Source organism: Carassius carassius, chromosome 45 (genome assembly GCF_963082965.1).
Source record: "Carassius carassius chromosome 45, fCarCar2.1, whole genome shotgun sequence".
NCBI lineage: Eukaryota > Metazoa > Chordata > Actinopteri > Cypriniformes > Cyprinidae > Carassius > Carassius carassius.
Window position 1 is genome coordinate 5,874,204 of NC_081799.1, and position 20,329 is coordinate 5,894,532.

Sequence of the window (20,329 nt, forward strand, 5' to 3'; positions counted from 1 at the left end):
TTGCTACACGAGAATGATGTAACATAAGGCAAAAATATTTTTGCCTGTAATAGATGCATTGAACAGTAGTTTCTGTAGCTAGGCACTTAAAACCTTTACAAAAAAAATTCTATTGAACTGAATTGCAAGAATATAGACGTGTAAGCTGAATATATGACATTTATGCAGTGCAAAGAATCATGCATGAACTCATCGATGCATGAAGATGTTCAGTGGGTTTGCATGGCTGATTGAAACCAGCTCTTGATGAGCAACAGAACAAACGCAGAGTTGTAAATGGGAGGACCATAAATAGCATATTCAAGTGCAGAAGAGAGGAAGTGGACTCACTATTAACCACTAACATTAAGCGCACAAGCTAATCTCCATTAGATCATCTCAATGGGTAAGTTCTTTTATTCATTTGAAACAAAAACATTTACATGATGACGCCTGGTATTCTGTTAATAGTTGCTTTACAGAATTTGCTTTTGGCTAAAAATACTGGGGTGGATCATGGGGATCCGGAGAGGCGATGTAACTCGAATTCATCCCACCATGCTGATGAAAAAGAGAAGGAACTCGTTTAAATTGCATCCTCTTTCAGGGGATTTCTGCTCATTTTTATTTTTAGAGGATGTTGTAGAAGGTACACTTTCCTTTCCTAAATGAAACCAAATCTGGAAGTATCATCATAGTAAGGCTGCTATTGCTTTGGCAAACTACTGCAGTTCATTAAATTCTGTCATAATTGGGTGGTTTTGAAGTACTTATCAGTTGAAGATCAGTTGGATGGTGTTTGGTGTCTCATATGTAGATAAACAGCATCGAGTGGAGTTAAAGTAGAGATGTTGTTCGGTTAAGTCATTGTGTTTCTAATTGAAAGATTAAACGTGGTATTTTTTTCATGATTACGGTTCTCGACACAATCTCAACTGCTTCGTTTTTTATTTTGTCTCAAAATGTAACTATATTTTGGCCTAGATTTTTATGTAACGCAGGAAATACTCGCAATATATACTATATATATAAGTCATAAAAAAGTGACGATATTACAAACATTAACATCATGATTTTCAGTAAATCATCTTTGAAATGAATGTGTATTGTGAAAATATATGGACGATGCACTATAAACGTAAATCTGACTAGAGTAGATAACTGAATTTGAGTGTAAAGTCTCTGTATAGTCTCATGCAAAAACGTTTGCTTAAGATTGTATTACAAACTTGGTCAGCTGTGTGTCATGTGTAATGCTTTTATGTAGTTTGCTCTAAATAACACAGACAACCGTGTTAATAAAAAGGAAGTATGAAAAGGCTTTGTTTACCTGTGGGGACACCTGTGTTTACCACATCTTTAGGAAACTGAACATATATGACTGCTGGCATTCAAAATTCAAAAGTATTTATTCATAAAACAAAGGTTATTCTTGGTAGTTAGGTGCTTTGTAATTGGTCAAAAAGTAAAAGTTTTGACCAACATTTGGCTAGAGAATTTTGGATTTTGTTGCTCATTTCTGTGACAACTGTAAATTGTATTACTTAGAAAAGTAATAGTACACATTTGAGTTACTATTCATGTAGCCAAAACCGTTTCAGAGGACTTACATGTCAAAATTTAGTAGTTAAGATTAGGCTTTGTTGTTCAAATCTCCAACCTTAAAATGAGCAAGTGATACTAACCACTAACGGACGACTGTTTGTTTGCACTCAACCATGAAGTTTCACACAGCACACTTCAGTTTTCAGACTCTGGTAGCCTTGGGTTACACGGATGTACTGTACATAGAAGCCTACAGGCTACGATATATTTCTAGGAGTCAACAAACGCTGTTGCAAGCTTGTCAGACCAGCCGCCACGACTTCGTTGTTTCATGCTAAAAGACGTGGAAAGTCCCTGCCAGTGAATTCAAGTCCTGAGAACTTTGGCCAATCAGTTTGTCCATACAGCCACCAAAAGGAAGTGACTTTGTGACACAGAAAAAGACTGCGACAATGTGGGCCCTGAGAGGAAATGACTTGCACTGTGCGTGAGCCTGAGATCACAGGCCGTCTCCGCTCGCCTCCGCTCTATCAGTTGTGCCTGAATCCTCAACAAACTCAATCAACTTCCGACTGGATGCCACGCATCAACCAGAGAACATGGTGACAAACACCAGCCAGTATCAATGGCTCTCTCGGTGAAAAAAAAGCGCTCCTTTGGTCACTTACAACAGTCGCATGCGAAGATGTGCATCCAAGATTTCTGTAACAAGTAAGTATGCGGGTTCTTTGTCTTTCTGCTTTTCGAGTCCTCTTAGAAATCTATAATCTGATAGTCTGTGACTCCATTAATGATGGTATTGATTATTTGCTTTTGACTTTAGTTAGTAAATCCCACAAGTTTGAGGATTACTGCAGTTTGTTGACCAGTATTGTGCTGGACCAAAAAGTAAATGTGATTGAGATTTCTTATCGATTTTAAGAAGTAAGGTAAAAATGTGGGTAGTTTGTATTGATGGACTGAATCTCACCCACATGGTGCCCACAAAATAAAGTAGTGCTTATTAGTATTGGCCACATACAATCTGTAGTTTGACTCCAGATAAAATGTAACATGTGGATTGAATTTAAAGAAAGTGTCCTTGTGTTTTTTCATTCATACTGTTTTTTTACAGGGAAAACCCCTACCATACTCAAGGCCGCAAAATGTACTTTACACTACACCTTTACCGCTAAACTCCTACCTCTTGTAAAATGTGTTTACATGACCTTTTCAGTCTGGATGTACATGCATCCATATGGGGGAGTATCCAACTGACTGAGACGATGTTGTTATTGCTAACCTGTGTGGGCAGATGTTTGAGACGAACATCATGTGCCATTGATGGAGTGTTTCATGTGTATCTCATCTCCTGTTTAATTTTAAAGCCTCTCTTCCGTTTTAAAAGTGATGTGCACATATTAGGAGGCAGGAAATGCAGGAAGGATGTAGATGCAGAACAAAAATAATAACGGCAACTGCTGCCCACAGACTCTTTCTTACCTCTTTCTTGCGAAATGCATAAACATAAGAAAACCGCGCCCTCATTAAAAACAGCCTTGTGTAGATAGAGAAAATTTGTGTCTAACATATAGCGAACACTATTCACTATTAGTTGCGTATTTGCATGCATATTATAGCATATTAGCTGTTTATTTGTACTTATAAGGTGCTATATTAATGTGTTATTCTGCATGACCATATTCTAGATCCCTTAACACTACCTTATACATAAACAATACAACATCTACCTTACTTAATACCAATAAGTAGCAAATTAGGGGTTAACTGAGGGAAAACTCTTTATAGTGTTAATAGTGAGTATGTGCTCCCTATTCCACATTGTTGCCAAATATATGCTTTTATATTAGTATATAATGGGTTTAAGCATATTAATCTTGTCTAAACATGTCTTTGTAGCAGAGTAATGTCTGTCCTCTCTGTACTTTTTATTTTTGCAAAGGATTGTCAAGAATTGTGAGGTCACATTTAATATTGTTCGATGAAATGATGAAATTTTAACAGAAATTCACACGATCAGGAATTTCGAGGGTGAAAAATTTCCCCGCATGGATGTCGCAACAGATTCAGAGAAAGCGACTTCTGTGCACAGAAAAAAAAATTATATATATAATCCATTACTTGAGTATGTTTTACGAGAAAATACTATTACTTGCCATTTCTCTGTAATTGTAAAATTTACTAGCAATATCTGAGTGAAAATTGTTTCTACATTAAATGTTATTAGTATGTGCACTGTGCCTTATACATCTCTATAATATTAACAATAGACCCATTCAATTTCACTAAGGTGACCACACACATTAGACATTTAGGAAGAGACTGTTTAGCTGACATGTGGAAAAGACCAGCATGGAAAATTACTCTGGCCTAGCCATCCGTACAGAAAAGAATTAGTGGACAAGTTCCAGATATAGTGGAATGTACCGACATACATGGCTGTAGCCAGGATTTGTAAATTAGTGAGGTAATAATAACCCCTTTATTTTAGATTTGTGCTATAATAACCCCTATAAATACTACTAATTATATACACTAACCCTTGAAAAGAGACAGAAATTTAGATGTTTTTGGAGGGATGCTCATTTTCATAGAAAAGCATCTATTTTCAATGAAAATGAAGTAAATCAAAAAGGTGAAAATAAAGTATTGGGTAGGGTTAGGATAGGTGTAGGGAGGGCTTTATTGTCCCAATAAGGTGGCATCCATTTAATAATTTGAATTAAAATTTAAATTTACACTCAATAAGTTATTGAAAGTGAGTGAAAGTGAAAGTGAAAGTGAAGTGACATTCAGCCAAGTATGGTGACCCATACTCAGAATTTGTGCTCTGCATTTAACCCATCCGAAGTGCACACACACAGAGCAGTGAACACACACACACTGTGAGCACACACCCGGAGCAGTGGGCAGCCATTTATGCTGCAGCGCCCGGGGAGCAGTTGGGGGTTCGATGCCTTGCTCAAGGACACCTAAGTCGTGGTATTGCCTACTGTTTTGTAATGCACTACAATACTGAGGTGCAGATAATTGCAATGATTAGTAGTATAAATAGCAGAAAATCCTCCTATTTTAACATAGTATAAATAAAATATATAGCTATTTGCACTTTTTTTTGATAACTGCCAGACTAATATGGGCGATGCAATGTTGCCAGATATTGCTAAATAAAATAAACAAAAACCTATAAATAAACAAAATAAACCGAAATTACTTCAAATATTTTGGAAATGAGATAAGATAACGTTACATTTATAAACTTTATTAAAGTTATTAACTTTATTAACTTTCTAAAGTGTCAAATTAAGTGGATGAACTAGTCAAAAACGTTTATAATAGCTGGATTTGGGGCAGCGTCTCGCAGCGATCATTTTCATACCACGGACGCTAAAATTTCTGATTTATACATGCAGACGTTCATATGAGGAGTTTAGTAGCAAATGAGTCAATCAGAGAACAAATTTTAATTTCGAAACATGAAAAATGTACCGAGGTCCGGACCTCAGTGACCTCATAGCTGGCTCCGGGCCTGCCGACCTAACAAATCCTGATTATTCATCCACAGAATCACTCTTTTCCCACATATGCCTAAACATAACATATGTGGACTAGTTTTAACAGGTGTTGTAATGTGACACTCAGCTGTGCTAATAACATTTAAAACCTTGTTCAATTTTTTTTTACAGGGGATTTACACACTGACTAACGACTAGACAACTAGTCCGCTTAAAGTGACTATCAGCATTCATCTTTGGATGTCGCATAGAAGATAAAAAGCTAGGCATTTACAGTGTTATTGAATACTGGTATATGTTGATTTGGTGTAGTAGTCTCAGCTTCTGCACTTTGCCTAGTACTGTAAATCAGAACAGTGTGACAGACGCCTCTCCAATGGTATTTCACCAAACAAAACATTTGTATATCAGTATATTATTAAACTTGCCCACACCTTAAGAGCAGGTCGAGTTCTGGTCATTGTGAATGGAAACATAGTTAAAATGTCTCAAGCAGTAAACAGTGTTGTGTGGAAAGTCTGACACACCACTGACGTACAATATGTCATTTGCTTTTATTTAGTGGAAATTTATACTATTCACTTCGCAGATTCCTGGTCTTATTGTGAATAGTGCTATTCAAAAGAAAGAGACTTTTACTTGTAGGCTAATCTTTAATCAAATTGTAATAACTTGCACTGCCTCTAAAAGACCTTTTTAAATTTCTTACATTTCTACAAGAACTTTACATTGTCATCGTAATAATGTGGGTGGGGAAAAAAGCCAAATATGTTTCAGTTCCCTTCTTCTTTTGGACTGGCTGATTTGAACTCTTGTACTTTCAAAAAGGGGGAGCATTAGAGTGAACATTGTGGTTGTGTGTGCTTTCGGGAATTCCTCCAAGACGACCGTATTAATTTTTCCATGTTTACTTCTTCATTTCACACAATTCTGATTGTATATGCATGATATTCTACACACACACATACACACAAGAAAAATGGCAAAATGACTTTTAATTATTACATTAGCTCCCCCTCTGAAAGCGGTGTGTCTCCATTCATGTTACATTAAGCCCACTTTTCATGATCCATTTAATTCCCGATGGAGAATCCAGCTCTGTGCTAAATTGTACCCTCTGAAATTCCTCACGTTTTAAACATGAAACGTAAACTGTATTTGACCTCTTTGCACTTCATGCATATCAAAACACAGAGTTACGTTTAGCAACAGGATCAGGAAGTAGTTTGAATGAGGCTAAAATCTTCCCCACCCCACCCTGTTTTTTGTTACAGTTTCTATAGAGCATGACTATCCTGTGTCTGATTACGTCTGTGTTTATGTTCTTCTGGAGATTTAAGATTAATATTTCATAGCTTAGAGTAACCCATGTGTTTGTTTGCAGTAGAAGGGCGCTGCTGGGTCATTCTGAGTAATACTCGAATACTTGACTAGTTTTTTGTTACACTTTATTTTAATGTGTCCTTTTTGCAATGTATATTATATAAGTAAGTACTGATAGTAATATGAATTAAAAACATGTTCGTACCATAGGGTTTGGATTGGGATTAGTTGAATGTAAATTTGTATAAATACTATAATAATTAAATGGAACAGGTAAAAAGGACACTGTAAAAAAAGTGGGTTATACTTTATTTTAAGGTGTCCTTGTTACAATGTAATTACATATTTAAGAAATGAGTAATGTTAATAAACTACATGTACTTATTATATGGTTAGTGTTATGATTAGGTATTGGCTTAGGGTACTTTCATGTAATTATCCATAATTAATCATTATTATAATAGTAAGTACATGTGTAACAAGGACACAAAATAAAGTGTTACCAAAAAGGTTTTTTTTTGGGGGGGGGAATATTTTAGATTTAGTCCAAGAGCTCTCAGTCCCTCCATTGAAACTGTGTGTACGGTATACTGTCCATGTCCAGAAAGGTAAGAAAAACATCAAAGTAGTCCATGTGACATCAGAGGGTCAGTTAGAATATTTTGAAGCATCGAAAATACATTTTGGTCCAAAAATAGCAAAAATGACGACTTTATTCAGCATTGTCTTCTCTTCCGTGTCTGTTGTGAGACAGTTCAAAACAAAGCAGTCTGGATATCTGGTTCGCGAACGAATCCTTCAGTTCACCAAAATATATTCAAATATTCTAACTGACCCTCTGATGTCCCATGGACTACTTTGATGATGTTTTTCTTACCTTTCTGGACATGGACAGTAGACCGTACACACAGTTTCAATGGAGGGACTGAGAGCTCTCAGACTAAATCTAAAATATCTTAAACTGTGTTCCCAAGATAAACAGAGGTCTTACTGGTTTGAAACAACATGAGGGTAAGTTATTAATTACATAATTTTGCTATCTGGGTGAACTAACCCTTTAAATTGCTGAGTTTCAAAAAGCACTGAAACACTATAGATATTATAAATATTTGAAACCTTTATTTGCCTAATAATTTGTAATGTTTGTGAAAAAGCTTTACACCACATGACATTTTTAGAGGCACTACACTATTATACAATTATTATTATTTATTTTTTTTAATCATGGTTAAGGTGTTTAATGAGCATGTGTTGTGTATGGCAGATTTTTCAGAAGCCTTACAGTTACATTTTGTTGAAAATGATTGAAAAAAAATCAAGTTTTTTTCTTTTAACTTGAAGACGATAGTAACAGTAATGACTTTTAAGAATTCAAATAGTCTTCAAAGAAAAGAAACACTATTATACTCAGTTTCAAAGGTGCCAACAAAACACACATGCCTCTTATCTTGTGTTAAATGACACCTGATGTCAATCATTGTGGGAAACATTGAGCAACAGAGATCAGACAGTCTGCTGGTAGAGTTCTTGTGCAGACTCTTTTTAACTTCATTACATCAACACCAAAACCTCAAGAGAAAGAAGGACTTCGATAAGAAGGCATGCCGCTGCTACGACAAGCTACGATGGTATTAAAATACAGTTGCTGGTCTTTTAATTTCCTTGAAGTGAAGTCTGTTAGAAGGTCAAGAGCATTTTGCTTACAGTGCCACACTAAACTTCTACTTAACTCCTAAAAATAGCATCCCCTTGCCACAAGCACACTTCTGGACCATAATTCTTTGGTAGGGAACTATAATGTCATGATGAGATGCACTATACTCTACCATTACACTTCTCATTTAGGTCACGATTTTCCCATGGTATTCACATCTCCCCACTCCACCCAGTGTTAGATGGACTTTCCTCCGATCCCGTCTGTATCTGCTGACTGGCTCTCAGACCTCCAGTGTTACGAATAAGCAATAGCAAATTCCACTGTGCGCTCCACAGCCAAGGAGGGGCTCGAACTTTCCAAAGGAAATGTAGGGTTTCCTGTCCTTTCTTTGTCCTGGTCAGATTCAAGGTTTTTGCTGGAGGTTTGGAGATAGCTGTGAATTCTGTGGTGAGACGAGCATGTCCTCAAACTCTTGATGGTCTCTGGTCTCTGGCAGTATGTTGAGAGAGAGTAAAGCAGTGCAGAGCATCAGAAGATGTGTCAGCAGCAGGTAAGCGTGTGGGATCATGGGACACTTGGGTTTGTGGTTTGAAGTTTGTTTGGAGTTGGCGTGTTTAAGTGATGTAGAATTATGTGGAGTTCGTGATCACAAAATACTCTCACATTGTCAAATTCCTGGGAACTCGCTTTAAAAATTGAAATTGTGGATGTGAAGCAGGAATTTAGTTTTGGTTCCTGTGATTGTTTATGCTTTTGTACGGCTGTTGTGGTTTTTCATTGTTTATGATCGTCTGGGTTTGCTCTCTTCGTTTTGTATTTTAATTGGTTTGGTTGACGATTTGATATGTCTGATTCTTGTATTATCTGTTCAGTTGGCGAAGGTTTTCATTTATCGTTTAGTTTTGCACAGTGGTTCTCAAACTTTTTGACTCCAAGGCCCCATGACATCAGGTCCTCTTGACTTTTCCTGTTGTTCATGATTTTTTTGGATTAAGGAAAAGGATTTTACATGGAGTTACATGATTTAATGGCATTGCATGACTAGGTCAATAAAAATAATTTTAAACACTTTTTAAATCAAAATGGTTTTTCAAAGAAACTGTTATTAAGTGAATTAAAATTTGAAATATCTTGTGTTTCAATTGTTTTCATTTATTTTAATGTTTATTTTATCTTATTTAAAACTATTCTAATTAATCTTCACACCATCTTGGAGGTTTGCTGAGGCCCCAAGGAACCAGTTTAGCACCAGTTTTTTTTTTTTTTGGTTCATGTAATATTATTTACATCAATATATACAGACTTATGGAAATAGTGTGGTATTTTCAACGTTAGCTCTTAATTGCTCCAGTGATTGTATCGTTTTTGAAAGCTAAAGGAAGATATCATGACCCTGATTCCCTCAAAAGAAAAAAAATATATATTATTTTTAAGAATTTTGCTTATTGCTTTTATAAAACAGTTATTCCATGTACGTAGTAAGGTTTCACAGAATAAAACAGTGCAAATAAAATGTAACAATATTAATAAAAACAGTATTCTTCCACCAAACAATGTTCCTCAGAAACAGTTCCATTAAAGTGGTTGCCGAGCAACACACAGAAGTAAACAAAGGTGTATGTTTATAGAGTAATTTACAACAGCTTTGAACACGGCTCACCCAATCAGAATCAAGGACCGGAACGATCCGCTTATAAATAAGATTTTTCCATTGGCTCTGTAATAATTCTCCATTGGATTATTACAGAAAATAAGATCTGGTGCCAACAAAAGTTTCTGATTCTTAAACGTTTTGCTCATCATGGCAGTATTCACACCTGAACTCAACATGCATAAATGTTGAAGCCTTTATCCAATCGCAAAAGTAAAAAGCTAAATGTAGATTTACTGGTTGCATGACTTCAGTGTAACCATCACTTTCTATATAAAAAATATTTTCCACCAAAGTTAAGAGTTAGAATAGTCTTAAGAGGCTGATTTAAAACACAATGAGGATGTGAAAGCGATGAGTGAGTGAATGTGTTCATCTGTTCTGCTTGATGGCATTTTATGTCCTGACAACATCCTTAGTGACATTTAGACACTTGTAGCAACCATTTCCATGATGACTAAAAGCTTAAAAAAGGGGGGTAAAACTTACAAAATTTATGTTGTAGAAGAAAGTGGGAAAATTTCAGGCATTTGAATAAAAACACTTTCAAAAAACTAATTGACTTCAGGATGGTGAAGCCAGAAATGTTAAAACAAATACTGTATGTCACTTGCAGAGGGACATTGTTCTGGTTTATTGCATCAGTACATCAGAAGTGTTCTTCTGTCTGCCACCATTGTACCCCAGCCTTCTTTAGTTGTAGGTTTACCATTGAACTGGAAGATTGTGCCCAACAGTGCAAAGTGATGTTAATAACAGGTCTACAAACTTAAAAAGTAAAGTTCATTAAAGGGATAGTTCACCCAAAAATGAAAATTATTTAATTAATTACTCATCCTCGTGTCGTTCCAAACCTGTAAGATATTTATTCATCTTCAGAACACAAATTAAGATATTTTTGATGAAATCTGAGAGCTCTCTGACCCTCCATAGACAGCAAGTGTACTACCACAATCAACGCACAGAAACGTAACAAGGACATCATTAAAATAGTCCATGTGACATCAGGGGTTCAACCGTAATTTTACAAAGCTACGAGAATACATTTTGTGTTCAAAGAAAACAATAATAACAATTTATTCAGCAATTCTTCTCCCTGAGTTAACGTCTTAACGAAGTCTTTCGAACGTAATGTAATCAATTTAATGTTTAAATGTAACATGTTGTTTCCGTTCAGTAGACAGCACGCACATGCTGAACATAAACAGTGCTGATTATGTTGATTACGTTCTGGGTACTCTCCAAAATACCAGAAGACGGTCACTCAGGAGAAGAAGTGTTGAATAAATTATTTTATTATTGTTTTCTTTGTTTACAAAAAAAGTATTCTCATAGCTTCGTAAAATTACGGTTGAACCCCTGATGTCACATTGATTATTTTATTGATGTCCTTGTTACTTTTCTGTGCGTTGATCGTGTAAGGATCCTTGCTGTCTATGGAGGGTCAGAGAGCTCTCAGATTTCATAAAAAATATCTTAATTAGTGTTCTGAAGATGAACGAAGGTCTTACGGGTTTGGAACGACATGAGGGTGAGTCTTTAGTGACAGAATTTTGAGGTGAACTATCCCTTTAATATTTGATTTTGAAAGTTATATTTTCAAAACTAAAGGTTGTTTATTGGCATATATGGTTCCGTGAAGAACTATTGAGGTTCTTTAGTGGAAAGAACTTTGAATTAGAATTTTTTAAAGGTTCTTCGTGCTAAGAAAAAAAAATGTTCTTTTAAGAACCATTGACTGAAAGGTTCTTTGGGGAACCAAGAATGGTTCTTCTAATCTATGGCATCACTCATTTGGCAGCTTCTTTTTTAAGAGTGTTGAATAGTGGTTTATACCAATATTTCAGTGATGTAATGATGTAATCACTGCACAGCTGTGATTTGGCTTTAGGCTTAAAATGTTCTGGTAGTTGTTACAGCAGGGCTAGTGTGTCCTGGTGGTGGTTGCTAAGTGGTTTCTAGAGTGTTCTGGGGTAATCGTCGAGTATGAGGCTAGCTAACATTGCCAATCAGAAATAAACCTTTATTGTTGTTTACAGAAACATGGCTACTACGCCGGTCTCCTGGCCCATTCCCATGAGGGCTATCGGAGCTCAGAATCTGCTCACCATGCCGGGAGGAGTAACCACATCTGGATATCTGCACAAGAAAGGGGGCAGCCAGTTCAGCCTGATGAAATGTGAGTTTAGCACGGCCCATTAGAATTGATCTGTCAGCAGACAAAACATCAAACATACATTAACATTAGTTATAGGCAATTAGTCTCTCATTTAAAGGGATAGTTCACCCCAAAAATTTAAATTCTGTCTTCATTTATTCACCTTCTCTTTCATTCTGAACCTTTATGACTTCCTTCTGTGGAACATAAAAATGATATTTGAAAAAATGTTGTTCGTTAAACAGTTAATGGGGTTTAGTGTTAGTTGGACCCCATTGGCTTTCACTGTAAGTGCAAACAAGACTTAAAACAGAAACATTCTGTAGTTAATTCTTGTTTGTGTACTGTGAACAATATATAAATTCATGCAGGTATGTAATAGCATGATGGTGAATTAAAAATAACTAAGATTTCATTTAGGGTTGAACTGTCTCTTTAAAGGAATATCCAGGAATTTTGACCATATTGACCATAAACCAGAAGTTCACCTGTGTAGAAAAAGTATTACCCACTCACAGGATGGTTTTATACAGATTTATACATCAGTGTTGACCAGTAACTAAATAGTTGTTAAGCATAATTGCAGGTTAAGGTTAACTTTTCTAAAATATTACAGATATTCAGTAATTTAATGCTGGTTACTCCAAAAGTTAAATAGGATGCAAATGCTGTTTCATAGCCTGGAATATTTTGTAACAATATAAGTTTCAGTTTGTTAGCATTAGATAATGCATTAGGTGTCATAAGTTACCAAAAAAACACTTTGGTAACATTTGATAACAAGGTTGTAGTTGTCATTGATTGGTTAATGAATTAACTATCAATGAGCAATATATTTGTTACAGTTTTTATTCAAGTGTTGTAAAGTTAATGTTAATTTTTTTTAACATATGCTAAAACAGTTCAGGTCGTATACATTAACATTAAATTTAGTTTAATAATGCAAAGCGCTTATTGTTCATAAAACCTAATGCGTTAACAAACTGAATCTTGTAGTGAAGTGTGATCTAATGCTACTATAAGAAATGAACACTGAAGTACTACAAACAAGTTTGCTTTCATTTATGTGCTGAAAGTATTGTGGACATATATTGAGTTTCTGTCAATTTCACAGGGCCTCTTCGCTTCATCATAATCCACAAAGGCTGCATCTACTATTTCAAGAGCAGTACTTCTGCCGCACCTCAAGGAGCGTTTTCACTCAATGGCTACAACAGGTTGGTTATTAGTGCATTATTTATCTCCATAGGTCTCCACTGCATTTGTTCAGATGCATTTATCATGCATTATCATGCATTTGTGAATATTTCAGTGGCTGTACTCAATTTTGCAATCTCCATGTTAAGTTACCAGTGGCCATCTCGGCACAATCGCAGGCCACATCCTGTCCACAGCTGCGAGTTCTTCACGCGACCTTTTTTAAATTCTAGAGTTTCAATTCTGCACCGAACTGGTCATCATACGTGTGTCCTGTACATGTAAATGTCCCATGTTCTGTATAAGCTCATACTTTCCATGAAGTTAAAGTGGTTTGATTCGTGCTGTAGTTCTTCCTCAGCGTATGGTGAACATGTAATTATTGTGCATGGATTTTTTTTTTTTCCTGGTGTGGTTGGGTAAAAATAGCCCTCTAAATTAATACAGCAGAGCACAGGGAGTGTCCACGGATGAGCAAGATATATCCAGACCCTTAAGCCATGTATTTGACACTGACGATGCAGGAAAACTGTAGTTTACTGCACATTTTAAAACATTTAGGATTAGTTCCAATCAAATGTAAATATAAATTATTATTTATTTGATCACAAATACAGTAAAAAAAACAGCATTTTTTTTAAATATTATTGAACTTAAGATAAAAAAAATTCTAAGTGAAAATGAAATTTATTTTTGCGATGTTAAGCTGTATTTTCAGCATCATTACTCCAGTCTTCAGTGTCACATGATCCTTCAGAAATCATTCATATTCTTTATATTTTGGTGGAAACTGTTATATTTATAAAAAAAAAATAACTCTTTTGAAACATTATAAATTTCTAATAAGTGCGGTAAAATGATTAATTGCAATTAATTGCATCAAAAAAAAAGTTTTTGTTAACATAATATACATGTGTACTGTGTCTATTTATTATGCATAGGCTATTTATAAATACAAACACATGCATGTATATATTAAGAAAAATATGTTACATTTGTATAGTACATAAATGTATACATAATAAATACATGTAAATATTTTCAGAATATATATATATATATATATATATATATATATATATATATATATATATATATATATATATATATATATATACTGTTTGTATTATATTTAAATATAATGTATTTTGTATATATAAATAATAAATAAACACACTACACACATATATAACATAAACAAAAACTTTTATTTTGGATGCAATTAATCGCGATTAATCATTGGACAGCATTTATTTTGATCAATTTAATGTACGTATCCTTGCTGAATATAATATAGATAAATAAATAATACAGTAGTGTGCATTGAAGTATATATATATAATATATATATATATACAGAATATATATATATATAAAGACCCTAACTTTTGAATAGTAGAGATTTAAATTCAATGTAAACTTTAAATGACTATCTTTTTAAAGACCTCTGTTTTTCTTGCTTGGCAGAGTCTTACGGGCAGCAGAGGAAACAACATCTAGCAATGTTTTTCCTTTTAAGATCGTCCACTTCAGTAAGAAACACCGTACGTGGTATTTCTCAGCGGCGAGTGAGGATGAGAGAAGGGTGAGATCATTGGCCTGACAGATAGCAATGCACATCTATTAACTTTTTTTTTGCTGTTTAATTGAAACAATTGTGTGTATTTTTATGTCTGACAGAAATGGATGCGGCACTTAAGAAAAGAAATCAGCTATTACAACGATAAACGAGATTTGCCTCTTCCAAGGTAAAGTTGAACTTAAGCGTCATTGAATTGCTCGGTCGTTGATGTCAGATGTTAGGTCACGTTGCACTTATACCACATTTAGGCTACTTTGGATTTTCAGTTGTGCTTTTTAAACCAAACATGATGCATGAATTATATTTATATCATTCTTACACAATATGGTTTTTACCTTCACATTTTAGCTTCAATTTTTTGGGACTTTTTGCACTACAGCTGTAACCTCTTCCTCTTTCTTTTAATCACCGCTTCGTTAATGTAATTCTGCTTTCTCTGCTGTCTTGTGTTTTAATAGTGATGATTTAGATTCTGAGAGCCTGTATGGACAGTTAGAGGAGCCCCTGGAAATCAGTCCTGTTGAAGAAGATCCTGAAGCAGGTACACAGCCACAGACATGAAGCTATTTCTTTGACATTTTTACATTTATTATAAAAATGTTTTATATATTTAAAAACTTAACAATAGAGTCTATTTTCTTAAATAAATTAGTAAACATTAGCTTACAATTACACAATACTTTGATATCTTTTATAATCATTAACATTAGTCAATGCTATGTTAAACATAGTTAATGCACTTATTATTATTATTAAATAATTATATAAATCATACAAAAATTTTATCATGAATTTTTTTTTTACTAAATATTTGACTTTGTAAATCAATAAATTGCAAAAAAAAAGTTAAAATTGTGCATGACTGAATTTCTGTGTTTTGGTTTAGATTATATGACACAAGATGAAGACAGCGATGGAGAGGATATATCACCTGGGTCTGCAGGTAGATGTCTGATTATTCTGTCATTTCTTTCTAAAAGATACATATTAGTACTTTATTTTCCTCTAAATGGTTATATTAGCACCTAAAAGGTGATCATTTTGAACCCAGTGATAGTTTTGCACCTCTTTTCTAAATGGAATTATATTAGAGTTTGGCACATTTCAGTAGCTGTCTTCAGATTGTCTGAGAATATTTGTCTTAGACGGTACCCAGACGGTAGAAGAACTGTTTGATGTGTTTTTTTTTCAGGTCGACCCACGGTTCCTCCTCCACCGTATCCTCCACCCCCTGTTCCTGTTCAGCCGAGAGAAAACCGCCCCTCGAAAGGCCCACCGCCTCTGCTTCCCCCTCCGTTCAAAAAGCCGTCCTGTACAGCCAAAGGTCCTCCTCCGCCGCTGCCGTACGCCCCGCACCTAGAGAAACCAGGCGTACACCTGTCAAACAGAGCCCCCCCTGGCCCCATGCCTCCTTTACCCCCTCCAAACAGGATGAAGCCCATGTCAGGGCCCTTTTCCACACTGCCTGCTTGTGAAAAGAAGCCGAATGCCTCTCACATCAACTCTACCTCGGCTACTTTACCCATCGTTGAGAACCTGCAGAGAGTGATTCTGAACTCGTCGAAACCACACCTGGGGGTGAAGCCCACCCCTGGCCCACGGCCCGTCTCGCCTCACCCGTCCAGCTCTGTCAGCAACAAGGTGCTCGGCCAGATACCCAAACCTCCGATACCATCCAAACCCAAACCCAGCAGACCCTTGTTCCAGTAAGAGTCTTTCATTCTCGTTACTGACACCTGTGTCTGGTTTGGGGTTGCACCACAGAGACTTTTATGGCTACACGTGTATAAATATGCTCATGCTCAGTCCTGTTATAGAAAAAGAATAACACCTGCGTTCTTTAACTAGAATGACTTTTTATGCAGATGTGTGAGAGTGTTAAACCTCACATTTGAGAGTGCCGCAAAACGCTTCAAAGATTAGAATAAAACTTCTTATGTGACAGATCCTTAAAGAGTCTTATAATATACAGGGCTTGTGTTTGCATAAAACATTAAAATATTAAAAAAATCAGCAAAAAAACAACTATTATACACCTTGAATACATGTGAGTGTACACATCTTGATCATTATTATAACAGTGATTTATGGTTTTAATTGGCTAATTATTTTATTAATATTTTATCTGACATTCTATTCAATATGTTTCAAGGGCAACAAGTATTTTTACAATAAGTTATTCAGAAATATTATGGGTTTTTTTTTCATAGTTATTATTATTATTGTTGTTTTTATTATTGGAAATACATACTTGACATTTTAAAACCTGAACTAACCTTGCCTTGTCATATTAATGTCATGAGAGATCTTCTTTATCATCAAATCATCGATTTTTCCCTGCATGTTTTGCATGTCGGTCATTCCACATGACTCTTTTTAAATAATAATGATAATTAAAAGTATTAATTCATCTGTTTATTGATATATTTGTTTGTTTACGATTTATTTAATTATGTATAATTCATTAATTAATTAACTGATTAAAGTTCATCCAAATGATTTTTAGCTTTTAGCTTGTTTGGATGTTGGTTGAATCTCTGAAGATTAGGCTATTTATACAAATTTTACAAAATTCCTTTTTCTTAGAAGAGCGTCACCGGACGGACAGAGCTTTCGTTCTTCTATCGAAGAAAAGCCCTTAAAAAGCCGAGTGCAGGGCAAAATTAAAGAGGACTCAGATGATGAGGACTATGAAAATGTAAGTTCACCTCATCTTCTATTGCTGATAACACTTGAGCTTAACTCGGGAAAACGCCCATTTAACACTGATATTGTGGAAACAAATTCAATTTCGTTTTAATAAAGGCATATTTTTACTTTTTTATTTTTAAAAACTTTATTTTACTTTTATTTTATATTATTTTTATTTTAGTTTTTCAGGGCGTTTTTAGATCTTTTAGCGTTTTACGAAGAAATGTTCGCCATCTTTATAAACTTTCCTCTGTCTGCCAAAGCCTAAAACATGAGTCACTTCCTCAGTGACATTTTGAATCAAAATAGATTTTAGAAAATCATTTCATAAAACTGTTTTGTCTTGCTGTTGCAACATTTACCAAGATATTTTTTTAAAACCATATTGTCACCCAACGTTTGACCTTGTTTAGTCATATAGCAATAATAATGACTTTTCGTCACATGTTTTTTCTCATCAGATCAATTTGCCTAACTCTGTATTTGTGGACACAATGGAAACCAGTAATGTCGAAAGGTAAAATGAAAAAAAAATAAAATAATGTTTCTGTTAATTACTTTTATTCTGTAACGTTTAGTTACTCATAGCAATCAACGGTTTGATGCATTGTTTTGCAATAAAGAAACCGAATCATTTAGAACAGTCAATCCAAACCTTTTCGTTTTTTTTATCCATGAAATGATTTGAAGGCATGAGCAGTATATGAGCATGATAGCTGTATTTTGCTGGCCTCTAGTGGAATGGAGTTGAAATTGCACTGTTTTTGCTTGAAGATCCGATCATCTAGTCCATGTGTCATTACATTGTTAATTGTCTTCATTTAATGATTATAGATTATTTAAGGACACATACACCTACCCACCCAATGGTCTGTACTGCATCCGCAAATCAGGAACAGGAAAAACATCACAGGTACAACTCAGATCCAGCATGCATATATAGGGTTAATAAATATAGATTGGCTACAAAACTTGTATTTATTAAAAAATGTTATTTGGTTACTTTTTTCTTTTCTTTTTTTTAATGCATATATATATATACAGTACAGACCAGAAGTTTGGACACACCTTCTCATTCAAAGAGTTTTCTTTATTTTCATGACTATGAAAATTGTAGAGTCACACTGAAGGCATCAAAACTATGAATTAACACATGTGGAATTATATATGGAATTATATACATAACAAAAAAGTGTGAAACAACTGAAAATATGTCATATTGTAGGTTCTTCAAAGTAGCCACATTTTGCTTTGATTACTGCTTTGCACACTCTTGGCATTCTCTTGATGAGCTTCAAGAGGTAGTCACCTAAAATGGTCTTCCAACAGTCTTGAAGGAGTTCCCCGAGAGATGCTTAGCACTTGTTGGCCCTTTTGCCTTCTGTCTGCGGTCCAGCTCACCCCTAAACCATCTCGATTGGGTTCAGGTCCGGTGACTGTGGAGGCCAGGTCATCTGGCGCAGCACCCCATCACTCTCCTTCTTGGTCAAATAGCCCTTGATGCCTTCAGTGTGACTCTACAATTTTCATAGTCATGAAAATAAAGAAAACTCTTTGAATGTGAAAGTGTGTCCAAACCTTTGGTCTGTACTGTATATATATATATATATATATATATATATATAATTATTATTATTTATTTATTCTGTTATTTTATCTTTTCAAAGAGCTTTTTTTTTTAACTGAGCTCCCATGTTTAGGTTCAGTAATTTCACTTTGAAGGCAAAAAAAAGGTTATTAGTTATTGAATGCCTTATTATCAAAAATGCCAATTGATATGTTCAAAAGCCTGATAAAAGCCTGATTAAAGCTGCATAAAAAAAAAGTTGTTGCATCTGAAGTTTCATTATTTTGTAACAAAAATATATATTTAAAAAATTACATGTAATTCTAGATATGTTACACTTTTTTCTTTTTTAACTGAAAGATAAATGACATTCTGTATAGAATATCTATCTATCTTTTGTTTGTTTTTGCAAATGTATCTGTGTATTTTTCCTGTTTGACACAGGTGCTGGTTGTTTGGGACTCGGGTATAAACAAAGCCAGAAATTTTAGGCTCTTTGAGGAGGTTAGTTGCTATTTTGCATGGACACTAAATCTACAGTACAGACGTTTTTACCAAGGCAAGATTTGTTCTTACTAGGGGATTTGTACAAAACTCTAACCAGTAGTATTTTCACTTCGGCACACACTTTGTCCTGCACTGTTAATGCTACCGAATGTTGAGAAAATGCTACAGTAGTACCTTCAGTTGTCATTCCAGATCAAACTCATTCTTTTTTATGCTCTCTTTTCTACATTTCCAGGACCAGCGGGTGTATCTGGAGGCAGATCGGACGTTCCCCACTTTATCTGACCTGGTAGAAAACTATCACATCAACCCACTGCCCAGCAATAACCACTCAATGCCCAACTACTCCCTCTGCTTAAATCTCCCGTTCGGCTACGACCCACCCAGGTGACATCGGCCCCCTGTCCCGTGCTGAAACACCCACCCGCTGACAGCGCCACCTTCTGGAGGACACCTCCCATCACACCTGAGCGCCCAGTCGACTGATGCCCTCACTAGTGTGATATACTGTGAATATCAATGCATCATTAATCCAGTGAACCAGTGAACTGTGTTCATTTAAGTCCAGTGTTCAGAAGAGATGCGTTCTATTAAAATGACAAAGATCCAGTGACTCAAACAGTGTTAAATAGCAAATGTGCACTTTAGTAAGTTCTTAGCACTGGCTGAGAACCGACTGATTGGCATGCAATTGTATTAATCACTGTTTTCACTGGTTATCTGGAATACAGTAAAATATCTATTTCAATTGAATATCACACAGGAACCACTGACAATGCTGTGCAATGCTTCTTCACTGGAAAATAACTCCCAATGTATATTCCCATGGTTGTTTTTAATTCACACATAAGAACGCCTGAATGTTATTGCAACATTTCATACTGTAAGTATTATTTTATTGTACAAAATGTGTATTATATTGTATATTATATAAGTCATTTAATAACTGGATGTTAT

The 20,329-nt window shown here is 35.1% G+C and overlaps 1 protein-coding gene across 4 annotated transcripts; it reads left to right on the top strand.

Annotated features, from left to right (window-relative positions):
- Positions 1–262: 262 nt before the first annotated feature.
- Positions 263–20,016, top strand: LOC132127652 (SH3 domain-binding protein 2-like). 4 transcript variants are annotated; one of them, XM_059539638.1, is made up of 13 exons: positions 263–385; positions 11,710–11,849; positions 12,943–13,045; positions 14,493–14,610; positions 14,706–14,773; positions 15,066–15,148; positions 15,494–15,550; positions 15,800–16,313; positions 17,194–17,305; positions 17,760–17,815; positions 18,133–18,211; positions 19,310–19,369; positions 19,608–20,016. In XM_059539638.1, exons 2-13 carry the CDS (start codon positions 11,714–11,716, stop codon positions 19,761–19,763), a joined length of 1,542 nt encoding a protein of 513 aa, XP_059395621.1. In that variant the 5' UTR covers positions 263–385; positions 11,710–11,713; the 3' UTR covers positions 19,764–20,016. The 4 variants fall into 4 exon arrangements, with proteins under 4 accessions (XP_059395621.1, XP_059395617.1, XP_059395618.1 ...); XM_059539634.1 differs by lacking the exon at positions 263–385 and adding an exon at positions 2,006–2,235; XM_059539635.1 differs by lacking the exon at positions 263–385 and adding an exon at positions 2,006–2,235 and having other exon boundaries at positions 17,197–17,305.
- The last annotated feature ends 313 nt before the right edge of the window (positions 20,017–20,329 follow it).